Source organism: Bacillus rossius, chromosome 17 (assembly GCF_032445375.1).
Source record: "Bacillus rossius redtenbacheri isolate Brsri chromosome 17, Brsri_v3, whole genome shotgun sequence".
Lineage (NCBI taxonomy): Eukaryota > Metazoa > Arthropoda > Insecta > Phasmatodea > Bacillidae > Bacillus > Bacillus rossius.
In genome coordinates this window covers 38,352,590-38,372,886 of record NC_086344.1, presented here as the reverse complement: position 1 = coordinate 38,372,886, position 20,297 = coordinate 38,352,590, and the positions used below count along the sequence as shown (strand labels likewise).

The 20,297-nt window shown below is 40.9% G+C and overlaps 1 protein-coding gene across 6 annotated transcripts in view; it reads right to left on the bottom strand.

Annotated features, from left to right (window-relative positions):
* Nucleotides 1–20,297, bottom strand: part of LOC134540860 (uncharacterized) — a 196,453-nt gene that overhangs the window by 39,031 nt on the left and 137,125 nt on the right. For 2 of the 6 annotated variants that reach the window (XM_063383869.1, XM_063383870.1), the window contains exon 3: nt 719–939. The exons of 3 other annotated variants lie outside the window; for them this stretch is intronic. In XM_063383869.1, the coding sequence (XP_063239939.1) occupies nt 719–871 (153 nt within the window). In that variant the 5' untranslated portion in view covers nt 872–939. The remainder of the gene's footprint in view (nt 1–718; nt 940–20,297) is intronic. One more of the 6 variants, XM_063383871.1, reaches the window with a different exon arrangement.

Here is a 20,297-nt window from a genome sequence, read left to right as displayed (position 1 = left end):
ATATTCCAAACTTAGAAGCGTACACATTTACAAAGCATGAAGTAAACAAAAATAATAGAAAACCATTTTTTGGCACTCTATATATTTACTGCGCTCTGGTGACTATTTTATAAATCAGAAGATTTGGACATCGGACGTTGCAATTTGTAGACAGGGCTGTTTTCCGGGCGACAATGGATGTCATTCACATTAGAATAAGGACTCGGACCGCCCACAGGTTGGGACTTTTGTAGACGGGCCTAACAGCACACACATTAACCACAATGTAAAGGGCGCATTTCCTAATGGATGGATAGTATCCTAATTCTATTACTGCTAGCACTACTTGTTTAGAGTTTGTTCGCATTAAGTGCACGTAGTCATTTGAGTTGTGATATCTACGAATGTTCAACAAACAACGACCAATTAAAAAAAAATTAGCATTAAAGTTACAAATTTCAGCGATTAAAATAATATTATTTTTTATAAATCTCGTAATATTAAAAATACTTTTAATGAATATTTAATATTCCTTGAGTTCACCTTTCAATAATTTTTATTAACATATTTATCTTCATTTGAGTAATCACAAATGCTTATGACGTAATAACAAATCTAATGCTGAACTTTTAAGTAATATTAGATACAAACAAAATAAAACACGTTTCGGGGCGCATCAGTGGTTTCGAGTGAGTTGCGTCCTCTATAACGCATGTAGGAATGCACTCCTGGCTCTGACCTTGCGCAGGTACAGCATGACGCGGACGAGGGCGTACTTGAGCGGGTACCAGGCGCCAGGCTGGCGGTACACGCCCAGCACGGGTTCGGGGTCTCGCCGCCGCAGCAGCACCAGCGCGCCCGCCAGGAACACTAGCGCCAGCAGCGGCCACATCGCGCGACGACTGCAGGGCGACGACTGACGCGCTACGCCGGCTCTGCGGCTCGCTGTTATCAGCAACACTAGCGCCGTCTATTTTAAAGTGACGCTAGCAACGTTCTAAAATGTTGAATCTTGTTACATTTTTTTGAGTATTGACTTATTTGGATTTATTTAACTAGTAATATCTACAAAAGAATATTTCTTGGAATATAAATGTATTATAGTAAATTTTGGTAACAGTAAAAAATACGAGTTACAATTATCACTTCATTATTATCAATAATTATATTAGAATAATTAGTCTTTAATATTTTCGAAAGAACAGTGTTTGCTCTAATAGTTTAATTTTCTTGTTTAGAAAGAGATGACGTTTAGAGTAACAAAATATTTTATGACACAGAATACGCCATGTTTGTTTCAGTCATTGATTGTATTTAAGTTGTTTTTTCACATAAGTTAAAGCTTCTGCGGGGATTCTGAAACCGCGAGGAAATCTATTTGATTTAGGTTATTGTGTATAGAAAAATTAATTTTTCCTAAATCTAAAACATCTCATTTTCGTCCAAAAAATTCACTTTAAATATACCTGCACCATTGTGTATTGCTAAGCCATGGTCAGAATTTTAAGTTTGACATCTTCCTATCCTTCTCCTTGGGATTATACCCCTCCAATTAGAAATAACAATTTGGTTACTGGGTGTTTTGTTTGTAGTTGAATACTTTTTGTATTCCGATCTCGTTTTCGAAACGTCAGTTACAAACACAGAACATGGAGGGAAATATAGAAGTGCGACTTTACAGTGGAAACTGAAACCATGTTTCACGCGACATGTGTCGCTATCTGTTGGGTGGGCCCATAACTACCATCAAATAAAAAAATTGGAATAGAGGTTCTCATACAAAAATTTTTTTAGTTAATACTTTTTTTGGTTATATTAAGTTTTCTCCTTGGCGGCGGAAAACTAATTTAATCGATGCGAATTTACTTAATGCTGTTTTATAATAAACGGTAATGTAATAAATAAAGGAGTAGGAGGTGCAAAATCTCATCGTATTACACACCACAAAATTAGTGGCTACCTAAATAGAGTGAATTTTCACTGGTTTGTTTGCCTGATAGTTTATACATTACTTCTTCTAATAAATTAATGTAGTTATTTCAGCAATATATTATGAAAACTACTATCTAGCGGATGGGCCCATAACTACTTCTAAAAACTAGGTCTCAGTCTCGGTAATTAGAGTTGCTCCCCCATGGTTACAAAGGCTCAGGCACAGCAACAAGAGGCCCTACAACAAGGAAGTGCCCAGGTGGCAAGGCAGTCATGTCCGAAGGGTCTGATGAAACTTGTGTCAAAGGTCGAGGTCGCCTTGATGAGGACTTGCTCGTGGTGTAAGTCGAAAATCAACAAAATGAGCAAAGGCAATGCATCCTAGGTTGAAGTAGAGTCTATTGTCACAAAATATATGTTGCTTGTCTCCTGTGGATCACTGAATTCAGGAATTGTGTAGTTGGAATGATAACTCTTACACAAACACAACACACATGTTTGAGGCAGGGGCGCAACAACAGGGGGGGCAAGGGTATTTTGCCCCCCCCCCCCTTCCTGAAACCTTGAAGTGGGGGCAAAAGGGGGCAAAGAAAGTGCTGTGTAATCAATTTTCAGATAATAAAACTGCTTAAAAAGCACCATTTTCCACCTTGAAATACAAATTTTCCCGGGGGAGGACCCCCGGACCCCCCACTTCAATAGGGGTGATCGATAATTCTTTATAAAAAGTTATATTGTCCCACCCTTTGGTAATTTAGTTGTTGCGCCCCTGATTTGAGGCAAAATATGTTAGTGACAAATGCTGTATTTTGATGACATAAGACTTACATTCAGGATGCACAAAGTATCTTGACACGGGTGCATGCCCAAACCTGGTTTCACTGTAATTCTTGCGGAAGTGTATCCCGGTTCCAAATATGAGAACTCTCAGACATCCAGTTTATTAGGAAAATAGTGATGCAAACTGGATTGTACTTTGCTATATCACGACCTAATCCTTATAGATCCCTAGGTTTTTCATTAAAAAACCATTAACAAAGTTATTAATCGATTTGAAGTTTTTCATATGTGATGGCATGCAAATAAAGAATAATGGCAATGTATAAAGTTGTTAGTTTTCTTGTTTTTTTTTTTTTTTTTGTAATGACTAACTACTCAGAAAGTTGCCATAAATGTATTTGTAAGTAAATAGTTTACAACTTAAATGATTTCAGTAAACATTTTGTTGGAATTTATTTAATGAAATAATTAATGCAAAAATACCTGCTTGGCTGGGTAATTATGTTTATAGACACTCTTCCAAACTGCGTTAGTACATTACAATGGCAAGTGAAGTAGCGAGGTCGCAAGTACATAACCGTACTTTTAATTCGCACACGGAAATAAAATACACACCCAGGGCATATTCCATTACTTGCATAAATACACTGACACACATAATCATAATAGTCATACCTTTATTTGTCTATTTGTAGAAATGTTGAGGGTGAAACAACTATTAGTTTGTGACCAAATGCGCCCGCAACAATGCAACGTAAATTTAAATCCAATGGTGTTCAAACTCAAAACATATATTGTTTCCTAATAACTTAAATTCTGTAACATATCATCAGAGGCGAAGCCAGGGGGGGTTTTAGGGGTTCTAACCACCGCCCCCCCCCCTCCTTAGCCAACATTTTTTTCTTATCTGAAAGCAGGTTAGCTAAAAGCCTGGGTGTCTTACTGCTATCACCGGCCACTGCACTGGAGGGGAAGAGTAAGCGAGCCCTACCGATTCTCCTTCCCTTCCCCTACCCCTGTCGCGAGCAGAAGCTATAAGGTTGTGACGCCGTGACGGGTCCCAAGTTTTCAAATATCTTACACCTATTGTATTTAACCAGCGCGGTAATTATAAGCAGGTGGTGACTGGGTAACTCTTCAAGCTAAAGCTAATTGTTTCCAGGAATTGGCCAGTTCTGCCGAAACCCAACCATTTTTATTCCTATTTTTTTGTATTGTCGAGCTTCGAGCATGATTTATGATTTTGAGTGGAAGTGGACAAGGCACTTGGATTGATTAAAATATATTTAATTAATTTCATACTTCATCACTCAAACAATTTTTTTATTATAAAATTAATAATATTTTTACCATTACAATATTTAAAGTTAAGTACCGAAAACTGCTCAAATAGCACTAATTTACACCTTAAAATCCAAACAATACTCAAATAACTGGCACCACATTCTTTTATGTAATGAGAGTGGGGGTTATTCGTTGATTGGCTCCTGCCACTTTGCACCCTCTGCTCTGGTGACACAAGACTGGGTCACGTGGTTTTGGCCAATTTTGTTATTGGTAATTTTTTTGTCCAGGGAAGAGCTGTTACAACAACGTGTGGGGGGGGGGGGGGGGGCGTTGCCCCTCCCACCTTATACATAAGTAATCATATGAGAGCGTAATATCGCCCTCAAACCCCTCTATTTTTCACCGCATTTGCGTTCATATTTAAATAACTACTCTTCCAAAAGAAAAACATTGCATGATACAGTTATTTTGATAACATATATATATTTTATTAGAAAACTGGAAGCCATTTTTTTGTCTAATACTTCCCCTCCAACTCTATTTTCAAATATGTAGGAGACAAATGTTTGACGGTGTGCACCAAATCTTTAATTAATTTCTTATTCATCACTCAAACCAATTTCATATTAAAATTAATAAAAATTTTACCATTACAATATTTAAATTTAAGTACCGAAAACTGCTAAAATAGCACTATTTTACACCTTAAAATCCAAATCTTCCCGGGGGAGGACCCCCCGCTTTAATACGGAAGGGGGGGGGGGGGGGGGCATGCCTCTTAACACCCCCCCATACACAAATCCTGGCTACGCTACTGACGCGTAATATTCAATTTTGATATTGTTTTATACAAGAGAATGTTTTTTACATGTGAAATATATTCGAATATTCATCAATGGGACTTTATTTTGTTTTATTATGCTTATTAATATGCGCAGTTAATTTTGGAAAGCTACTCACGAAACGGTTTACAAATAGCATTTTACTCATGTAAGTACTGGGACCATAAAAAGCATAAATATCCGGGTTTATAAATCAAACCAAGCAGTATTACTGCGAAAAACTATTTTTCTTTCATGTAAATATATAAATTAACAAATATATTTGTAGTTTAGCGTGATTATTTTAGTTCCGTTCACAATGTTTGTTTTTTTCCCCCGGTGTACAGTATCGATAGTGGTGTGTCGATAGCGCGTGAGAGCGGACACGTGCCGGCAGGTGGCGCGCCTGGCGGCGGACGCGCGCACCACGACCCCAGCGGCCGCCATCTTGCCCGGGCCCGCCCGGGTCGACGACCTGTGCTAGCGGCTGTCGCAACCCGCGCTAAGGCACAGATCTGTCGCAGCATTTCACTATCGCGTCTGCTGCTTCCACAACGCACCGAAAAGTAACAAATGAGATTGCATTTCAAAGGATACAAAACATTTATCTAATTTAAAATTATATAAATTGACAAAAATCTTATTTTACAAATTGAATAATGGAATAATCTTAAATCTACAAAGTTTGAATGAAATCTGGCCGTTTAAAGTGGGTCAAAATCGCACCCAAAGGAGTCGGTTACAAACATACAAACAAACAAATATACAGGTGAAGCTAATATGAAGCGTGTAAAAAAATATATATTTTAGGTTTATAGCTTCTAACCCGGGCAGAATTTTTGCATTTATATATTCAAAATAAACCTCAATGTACTAATATAACACTAGATATGCTCGTAGTTTAAACAACTTTTAACGCATTTAGAACATTAACAAACATGTCTACCACCGCAGCCAAGTACTCGGCTTCTATTGGTCGCACGTAGCGACGTAAACGGAAGAGCTCAGCACTGCCGAGTTGATACGTTCGCGTGCTGTTGTGGAAAAAAACAAGTCCGTGAGATCCGTTCCCGTTTACGTGTCATTGTAAAACGTAAGGCCGCGTTCAGTAATGACATAAAAAAAAGACTCGTTTATAAAATAGACAACGCGCGCAAAAAACAAAAAAGCAATACAGTCATCGCCCAACTTCCACCTTCTTGCGTTTCCGCTTGCGTTGCGTGACTTCCTTCCGTAAAGTAAAGTGTTCCGAAAACTTTTTTAAAAAGTTGACGTTTTTAAAAAGTTGACTTTCTCGATTTTACGACAAACGTGACGTTATTACTTAAAATTTCGCACAGTGAAAGAAAATGACGCCTTACGATAGACTTACGAGACGAGGTTTGATTGGCCAAAGTTTCACGTCTATCTCGTATACTGAGTTACGCTATTTTTTTTAATACGATTTTAAATAAACCAACCAAATATAATTTTTCGTATTTTTTTGTACTAAACACAAGTCCTTATATAATAGTTTTTTTTATGAACTCAAGGGCAAATTTTTGTGTTAGCACTAGCATATACTAAAAAGCATGAAATCATAACTTAAAACTTTTTTATTGTTAGTATCTAATTCATTAAAACGATTAAAAAAAATAGTTTTTTACACCATAGAAACCTACGGTTTTCAGGTTTTTTTTAAATATAATTTTAATTGATTTACGAATTATGTACTCAAAATAGTTTCGAGACGACTCAGTTTAATCCAAACCGGTATGCCACATGATATCATGCTTTCGGTGCATGCTAGGATTTATACAAAAAAAATTTGCTTTTAAGTTCATAAAAACCTTTGAAAAAGGACTTGTTTAGTGGAAAACATTCTATGAACAAATAAACGGGTAGGCTATAACTATATTATGAATATATTTAAAACCAAGTGCGAAAAATAGTAATTAAGCACATTATTTTAGAATACAGAGCTGAATGGAGCCTGAATTAGAGTTGCCATGAAAATATAATTTATCTAGGCTCATTCAAGCTTTTTGCATGCATATGTATGCGGTCTGTGTACGTAATTTTTTAATGATGAATCTCGAATCATTTTGTACTTTTTACAAGGAAAATCCTTTGAAACACGGTTGCCAACGATATGACTTGTAAAACTATAAGGCAGAGCTTTGCACAATTGCATAAAGTAAAGAACCCTCCCTTGAAATTTTACAAGTGATATCGTTGGCAACAGGGTTTCTCAGGACTTCACTTGTAAAAGTACAAAAAAAAAAAAGGATGAGCACGTCTTATTCAAGTCGCTCTACAAAGCCCAAATGCTACATGGGATTTCTTTCCTTCTACTTCTCTAAATCTTTCTCGCTCTCTCTCTCTCTCTCTCTTACTCTCTCCCACTTATCCGCTAGGCTGGGTTTATAAACTACGCAAGAAAAGCATCGACGCAAAAGCGCAATTCGCAACTAAACTCAAGAAAGTCACTGTCTTTTACAAAGCACGCCAGTGCAAGACGTCGCCAAACATATAACTTAAAACTGTCAAACAGGAGAAAATAAGGAAGCATGATTCGACAAACAGACGAACTTACTTTTTTATTCGTAATATTAGTAAGCATTAGTAAAGAAAATGGTGTTGGAACAAACATGGCGTCGATGATATTTACCACTTTAGTTGGTGATCTTTAATACGATCTAGTTATCTACCGCTGTTACGTATTATAATATGAATAATAAATTCTTTAAAAAAAACACGCACACACACTTAACGAACAATAATATTAAATATTAATTTTTCAATTATTGACTCTTGCATTTATTTTCGTGATAAACATTTTCAATTGAGTTTTGATCCTACGTATTCACGCTATCTATGGTTTTAAAAATACTGTATTATATAGAGACCGGAAAAATTCGCGATTTCAATGACCTACAGGATAGACTCCAAGATCCTCTATGCACTCGGACAAATTACATCTACTCATTGGCTACTGACTCGTGACAACTGTTAACTAGGATGCTTTTGATCCGATACTTCTTTCGTTCAGGATTATTCATTGGCTCTGATTCCTTCAGACAACCTGTGGTCCAATCACTGAAGCAGCAAAAGGTTAAACACATTTGGATTCTAGCCTAACGCGAAATGAAACCGCTTATTATTCCGGTCTCTCTAACTATAACATTTATCCTACTACAATAGTTTGTTGCAGTCCAGACGTAGTTAGGAACTAGATATCTATCATTGTTACATATTATAATACGAATAATAAATTTGAAAGTGAAAAAAAAAACACTTAACGAACAATAATATATATATTTTTTTCATTTGATACTTGCATTTATTTTCGTGATAAACAATTTTTTTTCTATTGATAATTTGATCGTAAGTATTGACGCTATCTATGGGTTTACAAATACCTAGGGACCCGAAAAATTCGCGGGTTCAATGACCTCCAGGATGAACTCCATAGTTCTACGTACACTCGGTCATATTCCACCCACTCATTGGCTGCTGTCTTGTGAGACGTCCCAACGTAGCAGCCTGTGATTCGATAAAACATTGGTTGGGTGTTTCTCATTAGACCAGAGTCATCCAGGTTAAGTTGTGAGCCAATGGCAGAGGCAGCACTGAGGTAGGTGTAACTATTTTTATTTTAGCCTATCGCGAAATGAATCCGCGAATTTTTCCGGTCTCTACAAACACCGTGTTCAGTACGGTATGCGGCGGCGCTATCTGGCGTGGTTTGTTGTAAACACTGCTCTCGGGCACACTTCGGGCTGTTCGAGTCGTCGCCCGCTGCTGGAGAGAGAGGGAGACAGAGGGAGAGAGCAAGAGAAGGGGTGAGCGCGGCGCGTGGCTGCTGGCGAACTCGGCCGACAGGTCGTTCACCCCGTGGCTTCCTCCCCCCCTCCCTCCAACACCCCCTCCCCACAAGCCACGAGTCGCGCGTGGGCCAGGCCGCACGCCGCGAATATCTCCCGCCAGAGCGCAGGTCTGTTCCTGTTCCCCCATCCGCGCGTGTGTGTGTGTCTCACCTGCACATCTCTCTCTGGCCTGGTTCTGCTGTCACGTGTCTACGAACCAAACCCCACGTCGCCGGGAGAGAAAAAAAATAAAACAATCCGCGGGTTCATTGACCTCCAGGATGGACTCAGCGATCCTCGCCTGTTCATTGGCTGCTGACTCGTGAGTCGTTTCAGTGATTCCGTACAACTAGAGACCGGAAAAATTCGCTGATTCATTTCACGACAGCCTAAAATTCATATAGTTACACCTCAGCGCTGCCTCTGCTATTGGCTCACAACTCACCTGTACGACTCCGGGCCAGTGAGAAACATTCGACCGAAGCTGTGTCGAATCACAGGCCGCTGCATTGGGACACCTTCACAAGACAGCAGCCAATGAGAGGGTGACATTTGACCGAGTGTACGTAGAACTATAAAGTTCATCCTAGAGGTCATTGAACCCGCGAATTTTTCCGGTCCCTACGTACAACTCTGATTGGGAGGTCTCTGATTGGCTCCACTGTCCTCCAGATTAAACAGCGAACCAATAGTTGGATAAGCTGTTAATACAACGAAAATAATCCGCGAAATACCACTCTAAAAAAAAGGCTCGACTGTTCACAGGCAAGCTATTCATTCACCTCTAAAACACAATAGCTAGAGACCTGAAAAATTCGCGGGTTCATTTCGTGTTATGCTAAAATTCAAATAATTATACCTTAGTGCTGCTTCTGCCATTGGTTCACTGTAAATCTGGAGGACTGAGGGCCAATTAGAGACCCCTCACTCGTAGAAGTGTCGAATCACAGGCCACCCAGTCGAGACGACCCACAAGTCAACAGCCAATGAACAGTTGGCATTTGCCCGAGTGTGTAGAGGATATTGGAGTCTATCCTGGAGGTCATTGAAACCGCGTATTTTTCCGGTCTCTAACAATAGCCGAATAGAAAAAAAAATTTCATCAATAAATAAATAATGCATGCATTTCAGCATGTTTAACAGTTGGAAACCCAGGGAGCTGGGGGGGGGGGGGGGGTTGTCAGTTTAGTACGTGACATGCTACATTTACGCTGCTTCTGCCATTGGTTCACTGTCAACCTGGAGGACTGTGGGCCAATCAGAGACCCTTCAATACTTAAAGAAGTGTCCAATCACGGGTCAGCAGCCGATGAACGGGCGACGTTTGCCCGAGTTCGAGGGAGGTTTATCTGCCGGTCCGAGCCGGTTTGACTTCAGACCGGCAGCAGTATGTGTGTTTGTCGGCCACGCAGGGGCGGGGGTGCTAGAGGGGCGAGGGGGTGGGTGTCGGCGGTATTGATCTGCGCCGCTGCAAGAGGCCGCTGACCCGCTGGTCCAGAAGTCTGGACCTCACAGCCTCCCGCCAGCTCGCGTCCGTCCCACATACTGTCCAATCACTCTCAGGCACGCCAATAACTAGGGACCGGAAAATATTCGCGCTTTAAATGACCTCTAGAATAGCCTCGGACAAATTACATCTACTCATCGGCCACTGACTCGTGAACAACTGTTAACTAGGATGCTTTTGATTCCATACTTCTTTAGTTGAGGATTATTCATTGGCTGTGATTCCTTCAGACAACCTGTGGTCCAATCACTGAAGCAGCGAAAGGTTAAACACATTTGGATTCTAGCCTATCGCGAAATGAACCCGCGAATTTTTCCGGTCTCTACCAATAACTAGGGACCGGAAAAATTCGCGTTTTCAATGACCTCTAGGATAGACTCCATGATCCCCTATGTACTTGTGCAGATTACACCTGCTGATTGGCTACTAACTCGTGACGCGTGTTAACTGGGAAAGCTTGTGATTCGATACTTCTTTTGTCGAACGCTTTTCATCGGTCCAGAAGTCCCTCAGATAAACCGTGGTCCAATCACAAGCAGCAAGAAAGGCAAATAAATGTATTTGGATTCTAGCCTATCGCGAAATGAACCTGCGAATTCTTCAGGTCTCTACCAATAACTAGGGACAGGAAAAATTCGCGGGTTAAAAGGACCTCTAGGATGAACTCTATAGTTCTACGTACACTCGGTCAAATGTCGCCCTCTCATTGGCTGCTGTCTTGTGAAGGTGTCCCAATATAGCGGCCTGTGATTCGACACAGCTTCGGTAGAGTGTTTCTCACTGGCCCAGAGTCGTCCAGGTGAGTTGTGAGCCAATAGCAGAGGCAGCACTGAGGTGTAACTATATGAATTTTAGGCTGTCGCGAAATGAATCCGCGAATTTTCCCGGTCTATACCAATAACAGCCACTCGGTGCAGACGGCCGCCAATCACAAGGCTAGCGTGGAGATACCTCGTTGCAGTCCAACGGACGGTCAGATTATGTATTTCGCGACTTCACGACACACACGTGTTTCAATTACGGAACTTGTGTTACGTCTAATCAGTGGCGGATTCAGGATTTTGGTTTGGGAGGGGCTTGACCCAGCTGAGGCTAGGCTTTATCAAGGCAAACACTAAAACAATAGTGGACCCAGATGCTTTGAGAGGGGGCTTGAGCCCCTTAGCCCCCCCCCCCCCCCCCCCCCCCTCTGGATCCGCTACTGCGTCTAATTGACGGTTGAACGGACCGATGCTGCGTACACGCGGCGGAAGAATGTTTTGGGAAAGAAAAAAAAAACGAGTCCCGCTCCCTCCAACCATTCACTGCTTACTTGCTTACTAGTGACATTAAATGGCCTTCAGGATAGACTGCACATTCTCGTGTACACTCGGGCAAATAACGCAAGTTCATTGGCTGCCGACTTGTAAGTCGTCTCAGCTGGTTTGTCTGTGATTCGATCCTTCTTTGGTTGAGGGTTTATAACTGGTTGAGAATCGTCCAGATGAACAGTAAGCCAATAGCAAAATCATATAAAGGGTATATGTGTTGGAATTCTAGCCTATCGCCGAATGAATCTGCGCATTTTTCCGGTCGCTATTGCTTACACGCAACCAGAGATGCGTCTGGCCTCAGGTTACCGTGCTTGCTTTCCCATTTGCTGATTTCTTAGCGAAGGCATTTCTATCCTTGTTAACTTGCACTAGTTGCTTCGCTTACTTCTCTCCTCATAGAGACCGGAAAAATTCGCGGTTTAATTTCGCGATATACTGGAATCCAAACGTGTTCAACCTTTCGCTGCTTCAGTGATTGGACCACAGGTTATCTGAAGGAATCAGAGCCAATGAATAATCCTCAACGAAAGAAGTATCGAATCAAAAGCATCCTAGTTAATAATTGTTCACGAGCCAGTGGCCAATGAGCGGATGTAATTTGTCCGAGTGCATAGAGGATCTTGGAGTCTATCCTGTGGGTCATTGAATACGCTAATTTTTCCGGTCCCTACTCATAGTTGGCTCACGCTCGTGGAGGGGCGTGTCCGAATAACTGCGGTCCAATCACGAGCCCAGTGCGAGAGTGGGAAGGTTGGTATTCTTAACTCGCGACTGAACTAACGCGGGAAATTCACGTACGTATCTCTGGCTAATCGTAATCCGGCACGCTGATGAAATCTCGAGTGGTTTGTGAATGACGTGGCAAACGCAGCCGGGCGGCCATCTTGTGGTGCGGTCTCACGCGGGTGGGGTGGGGGGGGGGGGGGGGGACTATTTCGAACTCCGTGCTTCCCTTGCATCTGTCGTCCTGCCACAATTATCTTCAACAGATATTCACTGAGCGCAACATAGTGGGCGTAAAACGGCGCTGCAATTCTTAATAATTACCATAGGTAACTCGAGAGAATTATCACACCTATTATAGCACACTCAGTGAATTACAATCATCATCATCATCATCATCATCATCATCATCATCATCATCATCATCGGATCCGTTCGACCAATCTGCAGCGCGGAGTTTGAATTACTGGATATTTGACAAGGAAAATCTTAAAAATTAAAACATGGAACGAATTCGCTGATACCTTAAATACGTTTATAATAAGAAGAGACCTGCAGAATTCGCGGATTCATTCGGTGATAGGCTAGAATTGAAACACACATACCTCTTAGATGATTTTGCTATTTGCTTACTGTTCATCTGGACGAATCTCAAACCAGTTATAAACCCTCAACCAAAGAAGGATCGAATCACGGACAAACCAGCTGAGACGACTTACAAGTCAGCAGCCAATGAACTTGCGTTATTTTCCCGGGTGTACAGGGGCATGTGCAGTCTATCCGGAAGGCCATCGAAACCGCGAATTTTGCAGGTCTCTAATAATAACAAATAAAATTAATTAAATGGAACTATTACAAGTTTTATTCTTCGGCTGACAATCGACCTTGCAAGCAGCGATGTTTTCGTCAAGCAACTCGACGGATCAAGTATGATACATACTACATTCCGCGGTTCCAGAGGATTCGGTGTTCACGCCAGTAAAGGTTTTGTATTTCTTTTTTTAAATTTTGAATAAACTTGGAAAATCAGTTTCCGGTGAAGTCGAATAGGCTTTAGAGTGACGTGTGTGGCGTGCAATTGACGCATCTACAGTAACAAGTCACCGCCACACCCGGTTGCTCTATTTCTCTTCTGTAGTCCAAAATTGGAACAAAAATGGCGCCGAATAGCAATGCAGCCACACCTCTCTCTTTTCGATCGTTATTTCATCGGATCGTTACACCAACAGATGCAATGTCGCGAACTATTTCCAACACACTGTGTTCGCCTGTGCAGTGATATATTTATTTTGACGTGACAACGTCTAATAAATCGATGAACGCCGGCTGCACGCACGAAAAAGTGTCCCGTAGCGCACAGTGTCCCGTTACGCTCATTGTACGCTTGCGCCACATCTATCTCTCTTCCACTCGATTGAAACAACCATCGATTTGACTTTTTCGAGGCACATTAAACTTGAAACACTCCCATTCGTTTCCTACTTTTCCTATCATCGTCCTATCCTTAACAGAATAACACAGATTGGAAGAAGTTAAATAGCAAACGTGTATAAAAGTTATATTTAAAATAATCTGTTCGTTAAAGAAAATAACATATTTGAATTAATGAGTGCAAATAAAAGTAAATTTATCCATTAAATTGTAGATTTCATTTCACTCCTTCTTTGTATCCATACAAAGTAGTGATAATTCAATAAAAATGATTCAATTTTATTCATAAAAGTATGCAATCATTTCATCAATGTTTTGTTATGACGTTATCACGTTAAACTATCGTCCGTAAACCGACTTTACAGACAACCAATTTTTTTACAATGTGTTTCAATTACGTGAGAGTAAATATCGTAATACGACAATACGGGAAACTCTGGCCAATTGTTGTTGGCGAAGCGCTAGACACTTCAAGCTGTTTTCACTTTCAGCCGCTAGATGCCACTACTCTCGCACATTTGAAACAAGGTAGTTACACTCCACGCCGCCAGGTTCGCTGACAACAATTATTGTCTCGCGTATTTCTTAACGATTTTCCTGTATTTACCCCATTACAATATTTGGTGAGAGTAATGGCACAAACAATGCAGTAAATTGTATCGCGCTTCGAAAATTATAATTAGTCGAGAGTTCCCCATATTGCCGGTATTACGTTATTTGGTTTCAACTTCACAAAAAAATCTTCACGGTGCAACCTCGGAAGGCAAAACACGTTAGTTTTGTTGCGTTCTCGCGGTTCCTTGCGGGAGTTGGTTTGTGAACTCGGCCTAACTTATGGCGCGGGTTGTGGGTGGAGGGGGTGGGGAGGGGGGTAGTTGCGGACACACGCAGTGACGCAACCAATAGCGGCGCCCCGCTTGCGAGTCGAGTGCGAAACTAGGCCTTGGCCGGCGACCCACTTCCCAGGCAGGGCGCACGTGTCGCCCGGCCGCGCCGTAACTACCTCACCCCGTACCGTAACTACCTCGCCCCGCGCCGTAACTACCTCGCCTCGTGCCGTAACTACCTCGCTCCGCGCCGTAACTACCTCTCCCAGTGCCGTAACTACCTCTCCCAGTGCCGTAACTACCTCTCCCAGTGCCGTAACTACCTCTCCCAGTGCCGTAACTACCTCGCCCCGTGCCGTAACTACCTCGCCCCGTGCCGTAACTACCTCGCCCCGTGCCGTAACTACCTCTCCCAGTGCCGTAACTACCTCTCCCAGTGCCGTAACTACCTCGCCCCGTGCCGTAACTACCTCGCCCCGTGCCGTAACTACCTCGCCCCGTGCCGTAACTACCGTGCCGCAACTACCGTGCCGTTCTACATTGGCACACGGAAACGAGGACGCATCACGTAAACGTAAACGGATCCCAAGGGCGGATACAGAATGGTCGGTCATTTAGAATAATTGAAATATTTAGAACATTTTATTTGTGGTTCAAAAACGACATGTTATCCTCAGCTTTGCAGTAAAATAACACTGAAGTAAGCGTTGGTGAACTATGATAAGGAATTAGGGGAACATTCAAATATCGCCAGTTGACGGATCATTATCGCGTCTTATGCTTCTACAACGCACGGAAACGTAAAAAAAAAAAAAGGGCAACCAATGAGATTGAATTTCAAAATTACGATATATTCATTTTATAAAAAAATAATATATATACATATATATACATATATATACATATATATATATAAACTCTAGATCATAACAAGGACAGAATATACATATATAATAAAAATAAACGACAAAGTAATAATAGAACACTATATATTCGTGTACTTGAAACAATTTTTACGTATCTAGAACATAAACAAACATGGCCACCACGGAGTGACGTAAACGGAAGAGCTCCGCGTCGCCGAGCTAATTCGGGTCCGTCTCCGCTTCCGTGCCATCGCGCCGTGCCGTAACTACCGCGGGTTCGGCGCCACACTTACGGTACCATCAAGAAAAATTTTCGCAACGAAAAAAAAAAAAACTTGAACGCTCTGACGCATAAGTTATTAAAATGATTCTTGCAGTGAGGAAAATTAAATTAAATTCATGGGCATACGTAATAATCGGCCGATGTACAATGTTACATGCTTAGACAGCACAGAGAATTTTGTGAAAGGAATTTAGTCGGAAAAAAAAAATTGGTTGTCTGTAAAGTCGGTTTACGGACGATAGTTTAACGTGACGTCATAACAAAACATTGAGGAAATGATTGCATACTTTTATGAATAAAATTGAATCATTTTTATTGAATTATCACTACTTTGTATGGATACAAAGAAGGAGTGAAATGAAATCTACAATTTAATGGATAAATTTACTTTTATTTGCACTCATTAATTCAAATATGTTATTTTCTTTAACGAACAGATTATTTTAACTATAACTTTTGTACACGTTTGCTATTTAACTTCTTCCAATCTGTGTTATTCTGTTAAGGATAGGACGATGATGAAAATTAAGAAACGAATGGGAGTGTTTCAAGTTTAATGTACCTCGAAAAAGTCAAATCGATGGTTGTTCCAATCGAGTGGAAGAGAGATAGATGCGGCGCAAGCGTACAATGAGCGTAACGGGACAATGAGTCATCCTTTTTCGTGCGTGCAGCCGGCGTTCGTCGATTTATTAGACGTTGTCACGTCAAAAATGTAGTTACACTCCACGCCATCAGGTTCGCTGACATCACTTATCTCACGTATTTCTTACGAGTTTCTTATATTGCCCTCATTACAATATGTGGTGACACTTCTTTGGACGCGATGAGAAAAAAATTTCGAGGACGAATTTTGAAGCATCGTTTTAGTGAAACATTGTTGTGGAACGTTTCTGACGCGAATAGGTACTTTGATGCTATATACATTTCTGGGCTCGTTTTCGTTCTTCCTCTTTGTGCGAGATTTCGTCCCACGCCCAAAAAACAAACTAGAACCGAGAGAGATAAATTAACGAAAGAATAACACAGAGAATGTGCTAATCCGCTTGTTTCAGAAAACAGTTATAGGTATCCTGTTCAGTCAGCTGTGAGTGCCTTGAATTTTATATTTGCCACCAGCCCGCTTGCATTCCTTGTTCAACCAGCAGCGTAGAGAGCGCTGTTGAGACAGTCCCTGCGTTTCCCGCACAGATAGCGCTGCCTGTCATGAATTAAAATCATTTCATACATCGTTCGAGATTTGGCGTGTTCCAAATGGCAGAATTGTTTGAAGAAACAGTAACAGTATTTCAACAATGAGAAATAATAATTTAGAAAATTGTCTACTTTCTCTTTGCTCTTTCACTCCTTGCGCTATACTTACGAGTTGAGGTTTGAATTGCCAAAGAAATTTTACTTCTTATCACGTGCACTGAGATACAGGTGTTTTTTTTTTTTGACGTGACGTCTAATATGTCGATGAACGCCGACTGCACGCACGAAAAAGTGCCCCGTTACGCACATTGTCCTGTTACGCTGTGTCCCGTTACGCTCATTGTACGCTTGCGCCGCATCTATCTCTCTTCCACCTCGATTGGAACAACCATCGATTTGACTTTTTCGAGGCACATTAAACTTGAAAACACTCCCATTCGTTTCCTACTTTTCCTTATCATCGTCCTATCCTTAACAGAATAACACAGATTGAAAGTAGTTAAATAGCAAACATGTATAAAAGTTATAGTTAAAATAATCTCTTCATTAAAGTAATAAACATATTTGAATTAATAAGTGCAAATAAAAGTAAATTTATCAATTAAATTGTAGATTTCATTTCACTCCTCCTTTGTATCCACACAAAATAGTGATAATTCAATAAAAATGATTCAATTTTATTCATAAAAGTATGCAATCATTTCATCAATTTTTTGTTATGACGTTGTCGCGTTAAACTATCGTCCGTAAACCTACTTTACAGACAACCAATTTTTTTTTGTAAATGGAAATTTGTACATTTACATGGGAAAAAAAATCTGTATCACTACTATGTACTTACATAGTGTTCGCAGTAATACTGGGTTCGCATTCTCACCTGGGCATTTATGCTGTGTGTTGTCCCAGTACCTCCAATACACAAAGTTATTTGTGAGCAGTTACCTGAATAGTTTTCCAGTATTGACTGCGCACATAATAAGCATAATAAAACAAAATAAAATTCAATTTTTTGATTATGCGATTATATGTTCAACTGCGTAAATAAATTATGCTTTGAATGAAACACAATTAATGTCCCAATTTTCGTAAGTAGATAGGTAATACTCAGTATTATCTTGAGAGAAAAAAAACATATTTCATATATGCAAAAATAACCATAGCCATATGTTTTACAAAGTTAGCTACACTGTCTTTCGTGTAGTGTGACAAACTATTTATTGGCACTATTTATTTGAATCTTATGCATGCGCCCCCCCCCCCCCCCCCAAGGTTTTGGGCTGGGTGGACCCCTGGATCCAGGGCCTAGCCCAGTTTATTTTTAAATTATGTGTGTGAAATAAATATACAATCTTGCTGTGGTTGTTTTAAAGTAAAATAATATTATAAATAAAGCTTAGTTTGGACTTATATAATAGTAGCAATAATACCTAGGGACACCTGTATTTCGCGAATACAATTTGTGTCTAGGTACATCGCAAAACACCGCAGTTTTTTCCTTGTAGTTATTGGTCTGTGGTCGGCGAGAGGTGTTTTCCCGCACTTGACGGGGCCAATGGGAATGTTGATACCGTACTGCTGCGCGCACACGATTCGCCATTACTCTAAGAAAAAGCTACAGTGTTTTGTGACATACCTTGACACGAAATGTATTCGCGAAATACAGGTGTCCCTAATGATACCCTGTATTTTCAGGTTGAACAACATTCTAAAAAGAGTGTAGGTAAGAAATAAGAATAACCATTGAAATTATAATGTAGCACGTGACTGTAAAATTGGGGGGGGGGGGGGGGGGGGGCAGTCTCCGATCCTGGGTCTGGTCCAGGGCCCATAATCGAATGTGGGGCCCCATGATCTCATGTAAAAGTACAGAAAATATTTTGTGTGTGTATGTGTGTAGCGCAGAACTTAACACGGCCTAACGTGAACATTTGAATTGCCACTCGCACGCAGGACTGTTACGCCATGTTGGGTCCGCGGCTAGTGACTCCGCGTTGCGAAACTAGCGCCAGCCGTCGGCGCGACTGGAAGCTAGGCAACTGGGTCAGGCAGCTGTCGACACGCAGTGTGATTGGCCAATGCGAGGATGGGAATAGAGGAGAGAGAGAGGGGGGAGGGGGGCTCGTCTTTTTTTTTCTTTCCCACGGCATTCTTCCGCCACGTGTACGCAGCATCGCTCTGTTCAACCGTCAATTAGACGTAACACAAGTTCCTTAATTAAAACGTGTGTGTGTGTCGTTAAGTCGCGAAATAATCTGAACGTCCGTTGGACTGCAACGAGGTATGCCCAAGCTAGCCTTGCGATTGGCGGCCGTCTGCACCGAGTGGCTGTTATTGGTAGGGACCTGAAAAAATCGCGGTTTCGATGACCTTCAGGATAGTCTACACAGTCCTCTGTACACTCGGGAAAATAACGCCATAGTTCGTTGGCTGTTGACTTGTGAGTCGTCTCAACTGTGTTTGCCCGAGATTCGTTTCTTCTTTGGTTGAGGGTTTCTCATTGGCCCAGAGTCGCCCATCAGACGAACAGTGAGCCAATAGCAAGAGCAGCTTAAAGGTATATGTGTATGAATTTCAGACTATCGCGAAATGAATCTGCGAATTTTTCCGGGCTCTTGTTATTGGTGTGCCTGAGAGTCTCAACCAATCACGAAACACGGACGATGTTTTAACAAACTACTATTCTAATATTTTCTCGAAAAAAATACACATAGGCTATATGTGTAAGTACTATGTACTGTTTAATACCAGAATTAAATTAGTAGACTTTTAAATACTTGTTTGTCAATACGATAGTCGAAATTACGTGCACGGCAAGTAGACATCCTACCTTTACTAGTTTTTACGTGAACAGGTTGTTTACAAAGTCGTGATCAATTATAAATTTTACTATCACTGTACACAAAAAAATATTTTCACTACAAATTTAGCTAGTTAAATTAAATAAAACATGTAAGAATTTATCTACATTAGTCTTGGCTTGCAACTTATTTTCACACATAATTTTATCTAACAATTATTTCTGCAAAGATAAATCATTACAGAAGTTACTCAAAAATAATGCCAATCAATTAAAAAAATTAAAACTTTTTGAAGTAAAACCCCTTTTTTTTCCTAACCTAACTTAAACATATAAGTAGAGACCGGAAAAATTCGTGGTTTCATTTCGCGATATGTTTAACCTTTCGCCGATTCAGTGATTGGACCACAGGTTGTCTGAAGGAATGACAGCCAATGAATAATCCTCAACGAAAGAAGTATCGGATCAAAAGCATCCTAGTTAACAGTTGTCACGAGTCAGTAGTCAATGAGTAGAGACCTGAAAAATTCGCGGGTTCACTTCGTGTTATGCTAAAATTCAAATAATTACACCTTAGTGCTGCTTCTGTCATTGGTCCACTGTTAATCTGGAGGACTGAGGGCCAATTAGAGACCCTCACTCATAGAAGTGTCGAATCACAGGCCACCCAGTCGAGACGACTCGCAAGTCAGCAGCCAATGAAACAGTT